Source organism: Ictalurus punctatus, chromosome 13, assembly GCF_001660625.3.
Source record: "Ictalurus punctatus breed USDA103 chromosome 13, Coco_2.0, whole genome shotgun sequence".
Lineage (NCBI taxonomy): Eukaryota > Metazoa > Chordata > Actinopteri > Siluriformes > Ictaluridae > Ictalurus > Ictalurus punctatus.
In genome coordinates, this window is record NC_030428.2 from 9,873,052 (window position 1) to 9,893,311 (window position 20,260).

The 20,260-nt window shown below is 37.9% G+C and overlaps 2 protein-coding genes across 3 annotated transcripts in view; both read left to right on the plus strand.

The window, feature by feature from the left end:
- The window catches only part of myof (myoferlin), a 39,665-nt gene extending 20,200 nt beyond the window's left edge, over positions 1–19,465 (plus strand). Inside the window, exons 13-54 of one of the 2 annotated variants that reach the window (XM_017483944.3) lie at positions 1,221–1,324; positions 1,413–1,481; positions 1,622–1,665; positions 2,008–2,090; positions 2,247–2,282; positions 2,986–3,110; positions 3,322–3,435; positions 3,537–3,714; positions 4,880–5,004; positions 5,138–5,247; positions 5,414–5,606; positions 5,771–5,926; positions 6,071–6,202; positions 6,312–6,475; positions 6,583–6,697; positions 6,844–6,946; positions 7,053–7,192; positions 7,350–7,520; positions 7,650–7,749; positions 7,950–8,027; positions 8,136–8,317; positions 9,904–10,062; positions 10,156–10,257; positions 10,993–11,154; positions 11,238–11,403; positions 11,538–11,608; positions 12,096–12,104; positions 12,231–12,329; positions 12,565–12,693; positions 12,855–13,010; positions 13,119–13,210; positions 13,318–13,488; positions 14,771–14,919; positions 15,038–15,177; positions 15,973–16,061; positions 16,156–16,251; positions 16,352–16,493; positions 17,828–17,927; positions 18,015–18,205; positions 18,319–18,428; positions 18,513–18,660; positions 18,801–19,465. In XM_017483944.3, the coding sequence (XP_017339433.1) occupies positions 1,221–1,324; positions 1,413–1,481; positions 1,622–1,665; positions 2,008–2,090; positions 2,247–2,282; positions 2,986–3,110; positions 3,322–3,435; positions 3,537–3,714; positions 4,880–5,004; positions 5,138–5,247; positions 5,414–5,606; positions 5,771–5,926; positions 6,071–6,202; positions 6,312–6,475; positions 6,583–6,697; positions 6,844–6,946; positions 7,053–7,192; positions 7,350–7,520; positions 7,650–7,749; positions 7,950–8,027; positions 8,136–8,317; positions 9,904–10,062; positions 10,156–10,257; positions 10,993–11,154; positions 11,238–11,403; positions 11,538–11,608; positions 12,096–12,104; positions 12,231–12,329; positions 12,565–12,693; positions 12,855–13,010; positions 13,119–13,210; positions 13,318–13,488; positions 14,771–14,919; positions 15,038–15,177; positions 15,973–16,061; positions 16,156–16,251; positions 16,352–16,493; positions 17,828–17,927; positions 18,015–18,205; positions 18,319–18,428; positions 18,513–18,660; positions 18,801–18,839 (5,042 nt within the window). In that variant the 3' untranslated portion in view covers positions 18,840–19,465. The remainder of the gene's footprint in view (positions 1–1,220; positions 1,325–1,412; positions 1,482–1,621; positions 1,666–2,007; positions 2,091–2,246; positions 2,283–2,985; positions 3,111–3,321; positions 3,436–3,536; positions 3,715–4,879; positions 5,005–5,137; positions 5,248–5,413; positions 5,607–5,770; positions 5,927–6,070; positions 6,203–6,311; positions 6,476–6,582; positions 6,698–6,843; positions 6,947–7,052; positions 7,193–7,349; positions 7,521–7,649; positions 7,750–7,949; positions 8,028–8,135; positions 8,318–9,903; positions 10,063–10,155; positions 10,258–10,992; positions 11,155–11,237; positions 11,404–11,537; positions 11,609–12,095; positions 12,105–12,230; positions 12,330–12,564; positions 12,694–12,854; positions 13,011–13,118; positions 13,211–13,317; positions 13,489–14,770; positions 14,920–15,037; positions 15,178–15,972; positions 16,062–16,155; positions 16,252–16,351; positions 16,494–17,827; positions 17,928–18,014; positions 18,206–18,318; positions 18,429–18,512; positions 18,661–18,800) is intronic. The other variant, XM_017483945.3, reaches the window with a different exon arrangement.
- A 681-nt stretch (positions 19,466–20,146) lies between these two features.
- Positions 20,147–20,260, plus strand: part of sun1a (Sad1 and UNC84 domain containing 1a) — a 33,362-nt gene continuing 33,248 nt past the window's right edge. The window contains exon 1 of the mRNA XM_017483427.2: positions 20,147–20,168. The gene's annotated coding sequence lies outside the window, so the exon portion shown is untranslated. The remainder of the gene's footprint in view (positions 20,169–20,260) is intronic.

Here is a 20,260-nt window from a genome sequence, read left to right on the forward strand (position 1 = left end):
AGAGTAAGAAAATGTTTAATAGTAAACAGAATAAAACCAAATAGAGACAGATAATAGCCAATAGTAAAAAATAGATGAAAACGCCTGGGAGAAGAGATATGCTTTCAGCCACCTTTTAAAAATAATAATAGAAGGTGCAACGCGGATATCCACTGGCAATTGATTCCATAAACGAGGGGCAGTGACTGAAAAATCTCTATCCCCCTTAGTTTTTAAACGGGATCGAGGGACTTACAGAAGAAACCTATCAGAAGATCTTAAAAATCTGCAAGATGAATATGGTGTAAGAATATCTTTGAGATAAGATGGAGCTTGATCATTAAGAGTTTTATAAACAAACAACAAAATCTTAAACTGGATCCGAAAATGTACTGGGAGCCAATGGAGCGATGCTAAAATTGGGGTCACATGATCATATTTCTTTGCACTGGTCAACAGCCTTGCAGCTGCATATTGAACCATGTGGAGACGAGCAAGAGACGACTGAGGAAGACCCAAGTACAATGAATTACAATAATCTAAGCGCAATGTGATAAAAGCATGGATATCCTTTTCCAATTTCGGAAAGATAAAAATGTTTTAAGTTTGGGAATAATCCGTAATTGATCTGTAAATTGATCCGTAAAGGATGATACCAAGGTTCCTAACCTGGGAATAAATTGAGGGAAAGTGATTACGAAGCTCATTAATGAGACCATCCCTCAACCTCGGGGGACCATCAATTGCAAATTTTTATGTCCTAAAGGATGAGGTCTTATTTATTTATGTATGTATGTATTTATTTATTTATTTTCCTTCACCATATCACCATAATTACATTTAAATGTTTTTTAAAAATTCATTTATGTGGAGCGTGTAAGTTGGTACTATAGAAATGATAACATGTTAAAGTGTATTAATATATCACTGCACAAACATATTAGTATAGACCTGTGATTTGCCATGTAGCTGAGCCATGCTATTATAGAAACTTAATCAACACCTTCTGGCCAATCATAATTGAGATTTCAACAGTGTTGTGATATAATCAAGATTATTATTATAGCCTTTATCCTGCAGCCCTACCCCCATTTCATGTAGCACTGTTAGTAAAAGAGTGTTTTTGTACTGTATATCTTGCTGTATACAGGAACGGAACCACATTCTTTCACTCATATCAGTCCTATTAGATTTTTGTAACATCCCTAACACAGTTTACTGATAATGTTCTACACTTTCAGTGGATGACTCCATCTCTCAGTCTTTGAAAGAGGCATTTGGAGGAGAAAGCAATAAAAAGAATCTAGTCGATCCATTCATCGAGGCCTGGTTCGCTGGGAAGAAGGTATAGCATCGTCAGGAATTTTACTCTCAACTGAGAAAACTTTGGGTGTAATGTATCTTTGAGTTATGCTTTTTGTTTTTCTCCATAGCTGTGCACAAAAATAATTGAGAAGAATGCAAACCCTGAATGGAATGAACTGCTTAATCTTCAGGTTAAGGTAATAATGATGGGCAGCTTTGCGATTTCTTTGTGTATGATTATTTTATGTGTATATATATATATATATATATATATATATATATATATATATATATATATATATATATCTCTTAATGGAAATATTTTCCCCATCTGTAGTTTCCGTCTATGTGTGAACGGATCAAACTGACTGTATTCGATTGGTGAGTTCCTTTAACACTTTCTTGGCTGGTGACTCTGAGGCAAACCTGTAGAGGAGACGAGAAAATGAAGCATGCTTGTAGTGTTGCTTTGGGAGACTGTCGCGAACTAAACAGGACTTTGTAATGGGAGATTGTGAAAGCTGGGTGGATCCCGGCAGACTGTATGAGTCAGTGTGGTGTTTTCCCTCCCTCTCCCTCAGTGCATTCCTCTGCTAAAGCCCACTGAGGGAACTGTGGAAAATCTGAGGAGATCCAGTGCTGGGCTGTGACTGCCACGCATATCGACTCACATGCTAACTCATTTTAACTCACTGAGTCTCTCAATCCCTTCCCCCTCTTTAGGGATCGCCTCACGAGAAATGATGCCATAGGCACTACGTACTTGAACCTGACATCAATAGCGTCCTCTGGTGGTGAAGTCGAAGGTATGGCATTTAGGGTGTAGTCTGAATTATAGCATTACATCTCAGTGTTACAGTATACACCAGCACTTAGTTGGGGTACTGCACTGTAATGAAATGGGTTGTTCTGGTGTTTCCTTTTTAAATGTCTTTCCTATTTTTTTTGTTCTGCTGTACTAGACGAGGATCCAGGAAATGGGTTTCCAGGATATACAGGTTAAATAGGTTCACCTCCTTTCAGTATTTTCATAGCACTGTGCATGCTGGTCAGTAGTTACAAGCGCAATAAAAAAAAACCTAAAAAACCGCCCAGATTTGTCAGTCACTGTTTCTTTGCTTGCTTGTTTAGTGTTCGTTAGTAATATTCTATAACTATGCCGCATACTTAACGATATAATGTTATGTCATATACCCTGAAGAAAGGGTTGCAAGTAATCGTATATTACTTGCTCTATTAAGCAAATTACCAGTAGTGCATGGGCTTATATATTTAAACCTTCTTTTGTTGTATGGAATGGAATGAAACATGGAATGTCTTTTGTTGCCTTTCTTCTTCTATAATGCATCTTGACAGATACACTGTATCGATAAGTGAGTTGTGAAAATACTGTTATTCACAGTGTATGACATTTAAGTAGTTTTGTATTGTGTATCTAATCGGTATTGTCAATGTAGATATAGCATCCTTAATCTTTATACAGCATACCTCAATCAACTAACACGTGTAACGCTTATAAACCTCTGGAATGGCTTTAGCATTAACAGTGTGCTTAAACCGTGCTATATCTACAACAATGTTGTCATCTCTCTAACATCTCAGTCTACAGTAGATACCCTTCTCTGGAATGCAATAGCTCAGCTCACCCTGTCATGATTTTAAGAAAGCCATATGTAAATAACAGATCTGCCTTTCTCACAGGAGAAACTGGGGAGTCTGGGGTTGGTTTTCTGCCTGCATTTGGCCCAAGCTACATTAACTTTTATGGCGGCCCAAGGGAGTTTACAGGATTAATTGATCCTTATGAAGACCTTAACTTTGGAAAGGCAAGTTCTTGTTGATATTGACAGCTTTTCTGAGAATGTTGTCATCAGAAAAAACATTTTACACTTAATATACTCAATACAACTGAACATTTGTTAAATAAACTAATGATTTAAAGTTGCATTTGATGATAATTATTCAAGATTTCCTATCAGCTTTTCACAAGTGACAACTTATATTTCATTAAACAATATCCTCAAATGTTTCTCAAAGGGTGAAGGGGCTGCCTACAGAGGACGAGTACTCATCGAGCTTTCCACGAAACTTGAGGGAAAGGCAGATAAGGAAGTGGAGGCCATACCGAATGATGACATCTTGGTTGCTCAGGTAGTTACATCAATTGAGCATTTGTGATACTAGTGATCTCTGGCCTTTTGTTTTGCATGTCGCGTTTGCATGTCATTTTAATTCATAAATTGATTTTACAGAAATACCAACGAAGGAGGAAGTACTGCCTGTGTGCTGTGTTCCACAGTGCCACTATGATTCAAGAGCCCGGGGAGCCTATTCAGTTTGAAGTTAGCATTGGGAACTATGGCAACAAGCTGGACTCTACATGCAAACCTCTCGCTTCAACCACTCAATACAGCTGTGCCATGTTTGATGGTAAAGACCATAAATAGAATGATCCACTAAAGAATCAGACCTGGCAATAAAGCCACTTGACTTGGTTTTGAGTGAAACTATTGTATTGAGTACTGTACAGAGGAATCAAGACGGTATCTAAGTATCCTACAGGGTATACTAAATGTACTGCAGAATTGAAATGTTTTAGAATATAATATTAACATACTTAAGTGCATTGGTGTGCTTTGGAGTATACTGAGAGCATTCTGTGAAATCAGAGTGATTTTAATTTATAATGAGAGTATACTGTGAAATCAAGGTGGTTTGGAGTATACTGAGAGTATACTGCGGAGTCATGGCAAATTTGCAGTGTAGTGACAGTATATTGTAGAACTGGTTTGGTTCCATAGTGTATTGGGAGCATAATCACTGTGGTTTCAGAGAAAACTAAGTTCATACTGTCGAATTAGTTTGGTTTCAGAGTGTTCTCTGGAATCATGGATCTGGGGTATACTGAGGCATATTGTGGAATCAGTTTGTTTTCAGAGTATGTTGAAGTTATACTGTAAATTTAAGGTTGTTTTGTGGTATACTGTCAGCATACTGTGGAATCGGGGTTGTTGTGTGGTATACTGACAGTGTACTTGGAACCAGTTTGATTTTTAGAGTATATTGAGAGTATACTGTGGAACCAGTTTGATTTTTAGAGTATATTGAGAGCATACTGTGGAATCAGGGTTTTTTCAGGTTATCCTGAGAGCATATTGTGCAATCAGTTTGGTTTTTAGAGTATATTGAGAGGATACTGTAGAATCAGGGTTGTTTTGTGGTATAATGAGAGCATACCGTGGAATCCGTTTGGTTTTTAGAAGTATATTGAGAGTATACTGTAGAATCAGTTTGGTTGTTAGCTATTGAGAGGATACTGTGGAATCAGGGTTGTTTTGTGGTATACTGAGAGTATACTGAGGAATCAGGATTTTTTCGGGTTATCCTGAGAGCATATTGTGTAATCAGTTTGGTTTCAGAGTATATTGAGAGGATACTGTTGAGTCAGTTTGGTTTTTAGGGTATATTGAAAGTATACTTTGGAATCAGGGTGTATAATGAGTCTACTGTTGAATGGTGGTTTTGGAGTATACTGAGTATATTGCAAAATCAGGTTGGCTCCATCTTAATGATTCTCTCCATTCTGGCTTTATAGGTAATCACTACTACTACTTGCCCTGGGCTGACACAAAGCCTGTTGTTGCCGTGATGTCATTTTGGGAGGATATCAGTCATCGCTTAGATGTTGTTAACATCATTCTCCACATTGCAAACCGTTTGGTATGTATATTGTTGACTGGTTACAGACATTTAAACAATTAATTCTGCACTCTTAAAAATTCAGATAACTTAATTCTCTCTGAGATTAACTGGAGTTGTAAACTGTTTGCCATAACCTGCTCACTAATTCCAGGAAGATAACATCACCGAGCTGAAAACTGCAGTACTGGCTAAGGTCTCAGACACAAAACTGTTTGAGATTTGGAACAAGCTTTTAAGCCAACTCATGGAGGACATTAGCAGGTGAGGCTATTTTTATTTCTTGATGCACATTTTACAGCATTATGCTTTAAGTATTAGAGTTTATTTACACATGTAGTATCAATATCATCATGTAAAGATTGGCTGATATGAAGGTTTGCCATCAGTGTTTCATCAGTATTTCTAAATCCAAAATCATTCCCCTTAGCTGTAAACTCCCAGACCTGGAGGGTGTGGCTAACCTCACAGCCCTGGACATCCAGATTAAGAAGCTACGAGACAGCACCTTCAAGAGCATCCTGACCGCAGCTCAGTACATGTTACAGGAGAGTGATAACATTACAGAGAGTGTGGCCACTATTGACAGCTGGCTGGACAAACTTAAACAACTGGCTGAGGAGGTGGTTACTTTTTCAGAGCCTGTTAAACAGCTATTTCCTTTTTATGTTTCATTTTAAGTTTCACACAACTCACTCTCCTGCTCTAATTCTACAGCATCATTAGAATGTGATTTGTATTTGCAGTTCATATTTTCAATCTTATGAGTTTGATATGTTCTCTACAGCCCCAGAACAGCATGCCTGATGTGATTATCTGGATGTTGAGAGGAGAGAAACGGGTGGCCTACAGTCGCATTCCAGCTCATAAAGTTCTGTATTCAGTGCAGAGCGAGGAGGCGTGTGGCCAGTTCTGTGGAAAAACCCAGACCATCTTTCTAAAGGTACTATTTTACTATTAGACCACTTCTGCTAAAGTAATAATATTGAGCATTTCCACTACTTGTGTACTATGTACTAATAGCACTGGCTAGAACTTGACTCAGTATAACACTATGTCCTGAAAAGCTAACTGTCTTCTTCTGCAGTACCCAATGGATAAAAACAAGGGTTCCAAGATCCCTGCTCAAATACGGGTGAATATGTGGCTGGGATTAGTTGCAGTCGAGAAAAAGTTCAATGCTTATGCTGAGGGCACATTCACTGTTTTTGCAGAACTGGTAAATCCATTTATATTTACATTATATATATCATCTACCCAATCACGTTCGCTCTTCAGTTGCTGGAGAAATGATAGATTAGGAAAAAAATATTTTTTCTTTTTGACAGTATGAGAACCAGGCGAAATTGTTGGGCAAATGGGGTACTTCGGGTCTGCTGAATCGCCCTAAGTTCTCTGACGTAACTGGCAAAGTGAAACTAAAGCAGGAGTATTTTATGCCCCCTGGAGGTTGGCAGTGGGATGGTGACTGGTTCGTGGATCCAGAGAAAAGGTACAAAGATTAGCTTGATGCTTAGCTCGATTTTATGCGTACAGTGTATAATATCATAATTATTGACTAGTATGCTAACTGTAATTGTATTGTGATATGTGTGATAGTTTGCTGACGGAGGCTGATGCGGGACACAGTGAGTTTGTGGACGAAGTATTCGAGAATCAGACTCGTTATCCTGGAGGAGAGTGGGCAGCAGCGTCAGAACCGTATACAGATGTGGTACGAATATCAGTACACGTACAATATACAGTACCTTAGACTTTAATAGTTGGATGCTTTCAAGGGATTGCTTTGATGTAGAAATAACATGTATAAATGACCTGACAAACTTTTTTGAGAATTCTGAGCATAGTAACTGCTTACAGAATGGAGAGAAGGCTCGTCCCCCAGAGGAGATAGAGTGCCCACGTGGATGGAAATGGATGGATGAGTGGACCTTTGATGAGAAAAGGGCAGTGGATGAGAGAGGTTAACCTCCTTACATACAGTACATTGTCGCAATAGGGCTTAAAAAATTAATTATGCTAGACAACTGCCTAGTTTGTCTGTATTGAGAACGTGTTTTTGGTTGAAGGTTGGGAATATGGCATCACGATTCCTCCTGATGATAAGCCTAGGTCATGGGTGGCAGCTGAGAAAATGTACCATATCCACCGCCGTAGAAGAAAAATCCGACCGCGCAAAAAAGTGGCTGGTGATGCCTCAGCAACTGAGGTATGGTATATCTGCTATCTACTCAAATACAATTTAGTCAGTTTTTTAATCACATTATTTTCCCAATAACAAATTCTTATTAAATATGGATTGACATTTTGAGCTCACCTCATCAGTTTATTGTGTTTCCTTTCCACGTTGTTCCTTTCCTTACTAGAAGAAAGATACAGGAGATCCAGAAGGTTGGGAGTTTTCTTCTCTTATTGGATGGAAGTTCCACCAAAAGGAGCGCTCCTCTGATACGTTCCGCCGACGCCGCTGGAGAAGGAAGATGGGACCTTCTGATAGCATCGGGGCGTCAGCCATCTTTAAATTAGAGGGGGCACTGGTGAGTAAACTTAATGAAGCTGTCAGCACTAATTTACAGTGTGTAAGTTCCTGGAAGAAATACATGAATTTAATTCATTTATAATAACTATTCTATGGCTTAGGGTTTTGTATTTGGTTTACTTTACAGGGAATTGATATGGAAGGAAAGGGGGATGAGAAGGGTTCGAAATCAGATGCCACTAACTTGTTTGGAGCCAATACACCCAATGTGTCATGTACTTTTGACCGTAAGTAAGATGCTGTTAACTCTTAAGTTACTTTTCATGAAAAAGATTGATATTCCCAATTTTAACAAGGTAATTTATTCTGTTTAGTTTAATACTATTCTAAGTAATATTTTTGTGCTGTGTAAATGGTAATAGATTGTCTTTCTTATTCATCCATTCATATGTGTATGTTAATCATTTCCAATCTTCTATTGTTGCAGGAGCCTATGAATACCACCTACGGGTCTACGTTTACCAGGCCAGAAACCTGCTTGCCTTGGACAAAGATAGTTTCTCGGGTTAGGGAACCACTATCTGACTTTTTTGTTGTTGTTGTTGATTTTATGTTAAGTAAGTCTTGTGTTTTGTAATGGCCCTTGATTTTTTTTGTATTGATTTGATTACAGATCCATATGTGCATGTGTCATTCTTGCACATGAGCCAGACCACAGAAACAGTCAAGTCCACCTTGAACCCAACTTGGGATCAAACTCTTATCTTCAACAGAGTGCAAATCTATGGGGATCCCCAAACCATTGCCTGCAACCCTCCTCAAGTTGTGTTGGAGATATTCGACAATGACCAAGTGGTTTGTCCTTTTCCTAAACTACTTTAAAAAGCTGTAGGTTTTAAACATTTTTTTACATTTATGGGATTTTGCAGATGCTCTTATCCAGAGCGACTTACATTAATCTCATTTATACAACTGAGCAGTTGAGGGTTAAGGGCCTTGCTCAAGTAACTCCTGACATTCTGGTCAGTAACGCAGAGCCTTTAACCACTGAGCCACCACTGCTCCAGTAAGTAAGGAATAAACGACAAATCATACTGAAAATAATCAATGTTGGGGTCAATTATTTTCCAATAACAGCATGTCCCAAAGTGTTTTATTCCTCTTTACAGGATTACATTTAAATCGATTAACAACTGACAAGTCATACCTTTTTTGTTTATACTTGTACTTAATATACGTTTAATGGCATATCAATGATAAAGTAGTTCCTGTTATCAAATACATTAAAACAACTCTGAACAGTCATTCCCTCACCAGTATCTCTTTCTCTCTCTCATTATGTTAATAAGCCAAAAAGGTACAGCTTGTCATGTTCCCGAGAAACCACAAATCCCTCCGTCCTGAAGATCACCTGTGTCTGAAAACTTAATGGAGCAGCTTTACTGCTGACATTTACAGCTTTAGCACTGACCCTGGAGACTGACAAAACTAAACCATATGAACAATTACATGCGTTTTAATCTATTTATGTCAAGTGTCTGACATACAAGTCGCTGTGTAAGTTGTTACTCCAGAAACGATAATATATTAGAATCTGTGATTTGCATTGCAGCTGATGTAAGGGCTGCTAGCTGTATGTTCTGACCAATAAGATTCAAGAATTTAACAGCGCTGTGGTATAATTTTGTCAAGCTCTAAGGTTTAATATAATCTTATTGAAAAGTACTGAGGAAATTACAGATGAAAATACAGATTTTATGCTAATGTTTATGGTTTTACGACGGGCTTATAAGCTTATATATATATATATATGGTATAGTGGTGGTGTATATACGTTGGACATACAGTGCCTTGCATTGTATGACTGCTCATCACCTCAAGAACAACATCCAGACAGTGAAGCATGGTGGTGGTAGCCAAATGTTAAGTGTTACCCATGGCCTCTTGGTTGTTTCTCTGACTGCCCTAATTAGATGTCACTGACATGAGTTGTCATGGCTGTGTCTTATTCTATACTTTTTTTAAATAATGGGTTTAACTGTGCTCTATGTGAGGTTCAAAATTTTTAGATATTTTTTGATAATCAAACTCTGAGTGATACTTTTCCAGAACTTGTTCTTCGTGATGCTGTTTCTTTAGGTCAGTTCTCTAACAAAACCTGGGGCCTTCAAGAAAGACATGTATTTATATTGAAATCACATGACCCTTTAACGTCATTCAACTAATTATATGACTTATTTCACTTTGCTTATAAATCATGACTAATTTAGTGGTTTCACAGCAATGGGGGTTAATAGCTGCAGACTATATTGATACTTCAATATGGTGAGCTCTAGTGTGTAGACGTGTAATCCCAACTAATTCCAGCTGCGGAGTTACTGTATTGTGATGTAACTTTGACATAATTTGGAGATACTTCAACGTGATCATGCATGTTCCAGGGCAAAGACGAGCTGTTGGGTAGGAGTATCTGCCTGCCATTAGTGAAACTGAACCCAGCCATGGATGCATCTCCTAAGCTTCTCTGGTGCCCTGTCGTGCACAAGGAAGTGCCTGCTGGACAAATACTGGTTTCCGCAGAGCTCATTTTAAGGAACAAGGTATCTAATTCCTTCTAAGAAAGTATCACTGATCATGAACTGATACTAATTCTGTGTAGTCGTAATCTGATATGTCTGTGATGTTTTCCTCAGGGAAATGAGACTGAACTTCCCCTTGCCCCATCAAAGAGAGGAGACATGCTATACATGGTGCCTCAGGGGGTTCGTCCTGTAGTGCAGCTCTCTGCCATAGAGGTAAACTGAGCTTTAAATCCTTTTGAACATAGATATGCAGCAATATCTGTTAACTGAATAACATTATGAAAGATGGTTTCTCCTCTCTAATCAGTTGCAATCACATCTGGACCCACAGTATGTGTCACGTCAGATCAAACCAGTGACTACCTTTTCCATCCTGCACTGTGGCCTACAAACATGGCCGCCATGGACTGCAATTCCCAGAACACTCATTCATTCTAATCACACACACCTGCATCCATTCTCACACACAATCACACCACAGTTTAAAATGACTTTCGAGGCACATTAATGTGGTCAAAAACAGGCAATGGGTCAGGCAATCAGCAAACAGGCATAAACGAGGCGAGGCAAGGCAAGGCAAGGCAAGGCAAGGCTCGAGAACAAGATCAAAGGACATGAAACAAAATGAGGAACAGGGTACAAATGCTTGGTATGGTGATAACACTCAATACTTCGCAAAGAATGAAAGCCTCGAAAGTCCTTTTAAACTGTGGTATGATTGTGTGTGAGATTGGATGCAGGTGTGCGTGATTAGAGTGAATGAGTGTTCTTGGAATTGCAGTCCTTGGAATGTTTGTAGGCCGCAGTGCAGGATGGGAAATGTAGTCACTGGTTTGCTTGACATGACAGTATGTTTTGGACTGATGGAAAACTTTGTAATTGTTGGTCAATTTTTTTTATTATTTATTTATTTATTTATTTATTTACATTTTAATGTGATTTGTATAGATTCTGGCATGGGGTTTGCGCAACATGAAGCCCTACCAGTTGGCACCTGTGACCTCCCCAAGCTTGGTGGTGGAGTGTGGAGGTGAGAGGATTCAGTCTGCAGTCATCAAGACCATGAAAAAGAGCCCCAACTTTCCTGGAAATGTTCTTCTTTTGAAAGTGGTAAGATCTGTTTTTGTGTTTTTATTGAGAACAAACTGATTTGGATGTTAATGAACTAAGGCATCTGTTACCTCATCCTGAAGCTCTTGCCCAAAGAGGAGATGTACACACCTCCAATTGTGCTGAAAGTTATTGATCATAGGCCATTTGGGAGGAAGCCTGTAGTAGGCCAGTGCACCATTGACTCACTGGAGGAATACAGATGTGACCCGTATAGCACCATGGCTGAAGTGGCTATGTCATCTAAAGGTACCATCTTCTATATATTAATCCTCTAAAAGCCACATTGTCTCTGTAGGACGTTGTATTGTGAAGAGAAAAGGTGTGTTGTAGATTTTGTACAGTACGTTGCTGTGAAGTTGTCATATATGGTTTTCCTACAGTGGCTTTAATGGCAGCCGCCCCTCAAGAGCTCCATATAAACATAGAGGAAAGACCTCTTCTCGAAACACAGGTGGAGTATTTGGCATAATCTCATTACTTAACCTGGATTATGTTTAGGGCTCTTTTGTATCCGTGTCTATGAGCGTGTTTTTACTGTCAGCATTGTGACTTTCAGTTTATGCACGGCTTCTCAACAGCGTTTGACAAAATGGCCCCATCATTTCCACTCCGTGTATGTATGGTATAAATGACCTGAACAAACTGGGAAATGTTATGGTCACTGTGAAAATCCCTCATGAGAATCTAAAATCACTTAATTGTTCTTCTTTCCAAAATTCATTGCTTTGGAAATTGGGGAGAAATCGCTGAATCCACGCATTAGCAATGAGTCTGTATCATTTGCTCATCGCTTACCTTCCTGTGATTTAGACTTGATTTAGTTTAAACCTGACTAACACAGAGTCTCTGCTTTCAACATTATTGCTATTATTATATTTTCGGCTCATTTAATGTTTAACATTATCTTCTTTTTCTGTTCTTGGGATCAAACCTGACAGCAAGAGAAGGTGAAGTTGTTTTTGTTGTTTTGTTTTTTACATATTACGTATTAGAATAATACGCAGTATTCCAAACATAGTGCACATTGAAACATTGAACTTGTTGTTGTTTTTTTGCAATACATTGTATTACAGGAGAAAGAGATGATTGATTGGTGGAGCAAGCTTTATGCTTCAATTGGAGAACATGAGAAATGTGGCCCATACCTTCAGAAAGGATATGACACCCTGAAGGTAAGCTTTTAGTTACTGTACGTTAAATATTTACCTTTGTCAAAGGAGTGTCTCAGATAAATATTTTATGTAAGATGGAATTGTCTCAGACGGCATGTAAAGGTGTTTCACATGCAGCTCAGATGTTCATATGCCTATATAAACATATTACGTAAGCTAAAAATTGGTCAACGAAATTAAGCACAGATATTTATGTCACATTTTGAATGTTGCTGAATTGTGCATATTGTTACAGGTGTTCAACTGTGAACTTGAAAATGTGGCTGATTATAAGGGGCTAACAGATTTCTGTTCCACCTTCAAACTCTACCGTGGAAAGAGCGACACCGGTGAGGACGATCCCTCTGTAGTTGGGGAGTTTAAGGTAAAAAAAAAAAAAAAAAAAAAAAAAAACGTTCTGCGTGGTTTTTCCTGAACAGATTTTTTTAAATGGATTCATTAAAAGAGTATTAAAATGTATACTATAGGAAGAATCATTTTTACTTTCTTAAATGACTGTATGTTTGTATGACCAATTGTTTTCAGGGATCCTTCAAGCTCTACCCGCTTTCAGATGACCCGGCCATACCTTCACCTCCACAGCAGTTCAGAGAGCTTCCTGACAGCGGCCCTCAGGAGTGTATCGTCAGGATCTATGTGATCAGAGCAGTTGACCTGCAACCCAAAGACAACAACGGTTTAGTAAGTGTCGTGCACGTTAACACAGCATCAGCATTTCACCTAAATCACAAACTGTATTTCTATATGATACACTTCTGTTAAATGTCACTTAAACTGTTTTCTATGTAGTGTGATCCATACATTAAGATCAGTTTGGGAAAGAAGACTATGGATGACAGGGACAATTACATACCGAATACCCTAAACCCAGTGTTTGGAAGGTAGTGTGATTTTATTTATTTATTTATTTTTTAAAGGATTACAGTCATTAATGTCTTTGTTCGCCATGTCATTATAGTTAACCACATTTTCTTTTTCTCATCAACAGAATGTTTGAGATGTCCTGCTTCCTCCCTCAAGACAAAGACCTGAAGATCTCCATTTATGACTTTGACCTGCTTACTCGTGATGAGAAAGTTGGAGAGACGGTGATTGACCTGGAGAACCGGTTACTTTCTCGTTTCGGGTCCTACTGTGGTCTGCCGCAGACTTACTGCATGTGAGACACCATATACGTAAACCTTTAAGTTATTTCAAATAAGGCTGTAAAAACTCAATAGGAAAGTGTCTGGCAACAAACTTTGTTATGGATTAGTTGGTTTACGTTATAACGCACACCGTGGCACGCACTACGTCACTTAGCTTATAGTTAAACCTTTTTTTTTTTTTTATACTGTTGATAAGCGCTACATTGTTAGGGTTTTATTAATGTACTGTACATTTTGTGTAAAATCACCATCCTGCTTCTTGCTTAAATCAATTCACCATCCTACTTTTGGCTCATATCAAAGGTGCTGTGAGTCGATCCCAAAAAGAAGTGATTCACTGACTCCATAAAGTGAAAACGATGGTGATTCAGCCTCAAAGACTTGGAATCAATTCCAACCACCAAAAATGATTCACCTTGTGCAAACAGGGCAGATACTACTACCATTTTACTGACTGAGATACTGACACACACTGCATATAGATATCGGGTTTTATTTTGAATTTGACTGGTCAGAAATGGGGAGGCACGGTGGCTTACTGGTTAGCATGTTTGCCTCGGACCTCCAGGGTTGGGGGCTCGATTCCCACCTCCAATCTTTGTGCGTGGAGTTTGCATGTGCTCCTCATGCTTCGGAGGTTTCCTGCGGTATTTTGGTTTTCTCCCTGAATCCGAAGACGTGTTGTAGGCTGATTGGCACTTCCAAATTGTCCGTAGTGTGTGAATGTGTGAGCATTGTGCCCTTGGGTACAAGGTGTCCCCCGCCTTGTGCCCCTAGTCCCCTGGGATAGGCTCCAGGATCCCAGCGACCCTGTGTATTATAACAGTGCAGAAGATGGATGGGTTAATGGATGGATGGTCAGAAATGAACAAATCAGGGTTTGAAATATAAGTAAGACCTGTTATTAGTTGCAAAAAAAAGTGTATGGAACCAGTAAAAGTGTACAGAATACCATGACCATACAGTGTCTGATTGAAAACAATCTTGGACATAAGCATTTGACAGTATTCTCATATAACAACAGTAACAATGTCTGACACATGTCAGTAATATTTCATTGTATTTCATTACCTGTTATTTAATTAAGCCTATGTAAGAGCTCTGTAATAATATTAGTGGACTGAAATGCTGGGAAAACGCTTTTTTGGATACAGAGTTTTAATATTTAATATCATTTAAATTAATCCAACTAATCAATTCATACGAAAAATAATGATAAGCTTAATTGGTTATCAAAATAATCATCAATGTGAATGAGTGTCTGACCTGCAGATGTTATTCCCGAGAGAATAGATCTGGGACAAATCAGTGGCGAGATCAGCTGAAGCCGTCGCAGATTCTTCAGCACCTTGCACGTCTGAAGGGAGTGTCTCCTCCTAGATCTGAGGACAACGGGAACACCTTAACGTTCAATGGGCGAGAATATCAGCTCTCTGACTTTGGTGACTTTTTTTTAAAAAAACATTTTATTATTAACTGGTGTGCTAAACCTTCCAAAGTATTCAGTTCTCTAATTTATTTGAATTAATTATTAATGAATACTTTTTTAAATATCTGTAGAGGCTAATAAAGAAATTCACCAGCACCTGGGCCCACCGAATGAGCGGATCGCACTGCATGTTCTCAGGACACAAGGCCTTGTTCCAGAACACGTGGAAACCAGAACACTCTACAGCACCTTCCAACCCACTCTGTCTCAGGTTTTTACTATATAATCGCCTCTTAACGCACCACTCTGAACATCTGTGTTACTGGAACAGCTTTTGGAAGTAACTTATTATGTAAAGAATAAAAAATGACAGGACATTCTTTTATAGGAAAATTATCAATAGCAGGGTGGAGTGATGTACGCTGTTACCACCAGTTGATTATTTTCCAATATAGACACATCCTGAAGTGTTTTATTCCTCTTAAACCTCAACAATTCGCCTATTACAATTTTTAATTTATTAATGAACAGCATGTCATTCAATGTTGTGACATGTCTGTGGGACAAGTTAGTTCCTGTTATAGCAGCTATAAACAGTTGTTCCATCACCATACACTTTTTTTTTTTTTTTTTCGCTTTCTTGAAGCTAATAACACAAGTAAACGTAGCTTATGTTACAGAAAAACCAGAAAATACAAAAAGGCCTCTGTCAGGAATATTCTGAATCCACATACAAAGCACTGACACTACTGACTCCTTCCATAAACCTTCAAATAAAAACCCCACCGAGAAAAATGCCTCAATACATTTTTAAATCCCTTTATTATTAGCCTTAGATTATCTGCCATACAAGTCCTTGTGAATTAGCTGTTACTGTACAAATGATGATGTATTAGAACAAGCACATTAATATAAACCTGTGAATTACCCTTGAATTACAGCTGACACTATTGACACTCAGAGTTTATGACCGATAAGATTTGGGAATTCACTAGCACAGTAGTATAAATACACATCATGTTTAGAATGCTAACCCTAAATTGTATTTGTACTCCGTCTGTTATAGGGAAGTCTTCAAATGTGGGTTGATGTTTTCCCCAAAAACCTTGGACTTCCTGGACCTCCTTTTGATATTACCCCACGCAAGGCTAAAACGTAAGGAAAAGTTCCTATTAATGACCGTGAATGACTCTTAACATTTCTTATAGGTGCGCAAATAACTAGTCATTGTTCCATTCTTTTCCACCAGACATATGTTGCGTGTCATCATTTGGAACACCACTGATGTCATTTTGGATGAAACCAGCATCACTGGAGAGAAGATGAGTGACATCTATGTGAAGGGGTACATGCAAAAACCTCACATTGTTTAATAGATCTATCATCAGTGCTTTCTTATTTAGAGAAACAGCATTTTATGTTGTTTGGCTGGGTGTACTTCATAGGTGGATGGCAGGAAAAGAGGAGTACAAGCAAAAGACTGATGTCCATTATAGATCTCTTGATGGTGATGGAAATTTCAACTGGCGATTTGTCTTTGAGTTTGATTATCTGCCTGCTGAGCAGCTGTGCCTGGTTTCCAAAAAGGTAATGCACCAATCTGTAGGAAAATGTGACAAGATGACTACTATATTATACCATAATAATTAGGGTATGTACATTGAGAGATTGAGTGTGTTATTTAGTACAGCAGGCTCTGGTTAGCTTGACACTGAATATGGCTGCCTGAATTGCACTATGACTCCAAAATCATTTGGATATTTTTATCCCATCCTGGGTGTTTTGGCATTGAGGTTCTAGACCAGGGCTGGAGAAATTGTCCCCAAGTAAACGTATCGATAACATCAAAATCTTACTCCGTTAAAAGTCGAAGTATCCAGCCAAAAATGTACTCAAGTGAAGAAAAAAAATGTTGCTCCTTTTAAATTAAAAGTTGCAACTTTTAAGCAATGTATTCATTGTTTTTTACTGAGGAAATCTAGTCCATGTCATGTTTTGGTATGAAAAGTAACTTGTATTGGTTATCCAAAACTGTTAGAAGATGATGTATGATAAGATGATAAAACAACTACACTGTTTTGCCTGAAAACATCATTCAATCTCTGTAAATTTGCTGCTCATATGCATGACTATCAAGTAAATTACCAATATATACCATTATCTAGAATGTGAGTTGCTGCCTAGCCAGTTACTTTAGCTACTGGAATTGATGCTAGTCTAACCTGGCATTAGCAAGGAAAACAGGCTAACTTAATTAAATATGGTCCGTTAATGTGATGAAATGAGCAAAATATACCTCAACACGCTTTTTCAAATGAAATGGAGTTCATTCTGTCTAGAGAGGTAAAGGAGTCTCATTATTTTATACAAGTCTTTGCTTACTTACTCCAGAATATTGTAACATTTTACCGAGGTAGGGCCAGGAGCGCTCATCCTTAGCGGGTAGCTACTTCATTGTGTAGCATGATAAGCATGTCACAGCAGATTACAAATTGTCACGATTTTTGATCGTTTTGATAGTATTGATGTACTTGATTGGATGCTAAACTGAAATGATACAATAGGATGCTAAACTGAGCCCATTCGATTGATGCGTATATAATGCCCAGTCATTGTCTAGATGAGAAGAAGAAGCCTTTGTGAAGTACTTTGAAGGTCTATATAATAATGTAAGGAGTAAAAAGTACGTTTATTTTATTGGAAATGTAATGAAGTAAGAATACAAGCATTCAATTTCAATATCACTTGAGTAAAATATAAATCCTTAAGTAAAAGAATACTTAAGTATAGTAACCAAGTACTTTACACCCCATTCCAGCTCACTAGTAAATCATAAAATGCATTTGAAAGTTAGTATATGAAGATGAATACCAGGACGCTTTGTTTTATAAAAATACTCAGAAGGTGTTTCCTCTGAACAGGAACATTTTTGGAGTCTCGACAAAACAGAATTCCGGATTCCACCTCAGCTGATCGTTCAGATATGGGACAACGATAAGTTCTCCCTGGATGATTATCTTGGTAAGATTACTCACCTATTCTGTGTATGAGACATCTGAAATTCTCTTGCTCATGTAGTAGAGGGTGCTAATTTGCCATGTTTTACAGGCGCTGTTGAACTGAATCTGAACAATCTCATCTCCCCTGCTAAAATACCTGAGAAATGCAGCCTGCACATGCTGGATAATGTGACAAAATCACCTCAGAAATTCGACCAGTCCAAGTCCCTGTTTGCCCAGAAGTCGGTCAGAGGATGGTGGCCCTGCTACATTGAAAAAGATGGAAAGAAGGAGCTTGGTGTATGTATAGCTTAGACAATGGCAGGAAATATGAGATTTATTTAAGACTTTGTAATGTAATTCAATACATTCATCAGAGATTAATAAATAAATAAAAAGGCACTACTTTTTAGGGGAAAGTGGAGATGACACTGGAGATAGTGAATGAGAAGGAGGCAGATGAGAGGCCAGCAGGAAAAGGCAGAGATGAACCCAATATGAATCCAAAGCTCAACCCACCAAAGTAATCACCAGCGGCCATGACAAAATATATATAGTTTAATACAATGCTGACATTTGGTAACGTCTCGTTTTTTTATTCATTTAGCCGACCAGAAACTTCCTTCTTCTGGTTCACCAACCCATGCAAGACCTTAAAGTTCGTTGTCTGGCGGAGATTCAAGTGGCTGTTTATCGGCTTGATTATATTGATATTAGTGCTGCTGTTCCTTGGAATTCTTCTTTATTCATTACCGGTAAGGACAAGATTGAATTTACCAATTAAAGAGCTCATAGTGTTCTTCGGATCATAGAGTGCTATATTATAGTGCAGGCAACTTCTTATTTCCTTCATATGGCAGGCAATGCATTAAGGATTTGTATTTTGTTCTTACAGAACTACATATCAATGAAAATTGTGCAACCGATTAAATGAGATGGACATCAGCTGTGGAGCGACAGTCTTCCAGAACACACATTTTGTAATAACGGATCCAAAGTATTGTTGAGGACCTATGCTGAAATACAGAGTTTTACCACACCCACTGTACGTTTTTATATAGGAGTTTATCTTTTTCACGCCATCACACTCACGACAATGGGCTGTTTTAATAACAATCATTTAATAGCTTAATCTATGTTATTGAATTCAAAAACTCATATGTAAAATACATAATAAAGAACATTTTAAATGATCTTTGCACCAAAGGTGTGTTCTTAGTTCCTTGCTTACGGACATCAACAGGTATATACGGTATACACTGCAATCTTTAGACAAGGAACAGTAATATGATCAGAAATTTAAGGCAAGACACTACAGGTAGAAATGACAATTTTGGTCACATCAGTTTGTTAGGTTTTTTTGGGTTAATGGCAGTAGTAATAAAAATCTTTACGCTCAACAGAAAAGCGTTAATTTCACTCTTTTCTCCTCTCACAACCACTACATTATCGTTACATTATATACATTATTATGATATACATATGAATCTAATAAACCACTACGGTAGGCATAACACGTGAAATCACATTGTGTTTTAAAAACTGTTCTCAGTTTTTTTTTTTAATTTAGAACCAAAAATATCCTGATGACCTCCATTCATGAATATCAGAAGGAGATAACAGAAAAAGTCGTTTCCCAAAATGTTGATTATTGTTTGATTTATGACAGATTTCATACTGGGGGGGGGGGTGTTAGCATATAATATTTTTTATAACAGTACGTGTTTTTTTCTAGTTTAAGCAATAAAGAAATGATTTTCCAGCAACCTCTTCTGTATAATCACTTCTCTTGAAAGTGAAATAAAGATTTATGTTCAAACAGCATTAAAAGGTGAGATTTGTGGTTTTATTGAGTATGCAAATATATGCATATGTAATTAGCCTCATTTGCATAAATACATTTCGGAAAATTCCGATGCAAAAAAATAAAAATACTTTTAAGAATATGAATGATCAACTGGCAAAGATTAATGTTGGGGATGTCTACTGTTAAATTTTTTTGTTTAATTATATCCTTAATCTATAATGACGTTTATTTCAGGTTGCCAGCGTGACGCATTTGATGACGTCAGGAATCAAGGGGTGGGGGTTATAAAGTGGTGGAGATAGGTCTGTCGTCATTATTACATAAACTCACCGAATATTCTTTCACATATTTTATTTTTAATTACTTAAGTTAATGCTTTGGGTTTTTTTTTTTTTTTTAAATGTATTTATTCCTTAGGAAAATTAGTCTCAAGGCAGTCGGTTTTGTGGAGTGAAGGTAAGTGGATGTGTGAGAAAACACTGAGAAAAACTGATTAGCAAGAAAACAAACAAACAAACAAACAAACAAACAATCTAGCAGCCGTTTGA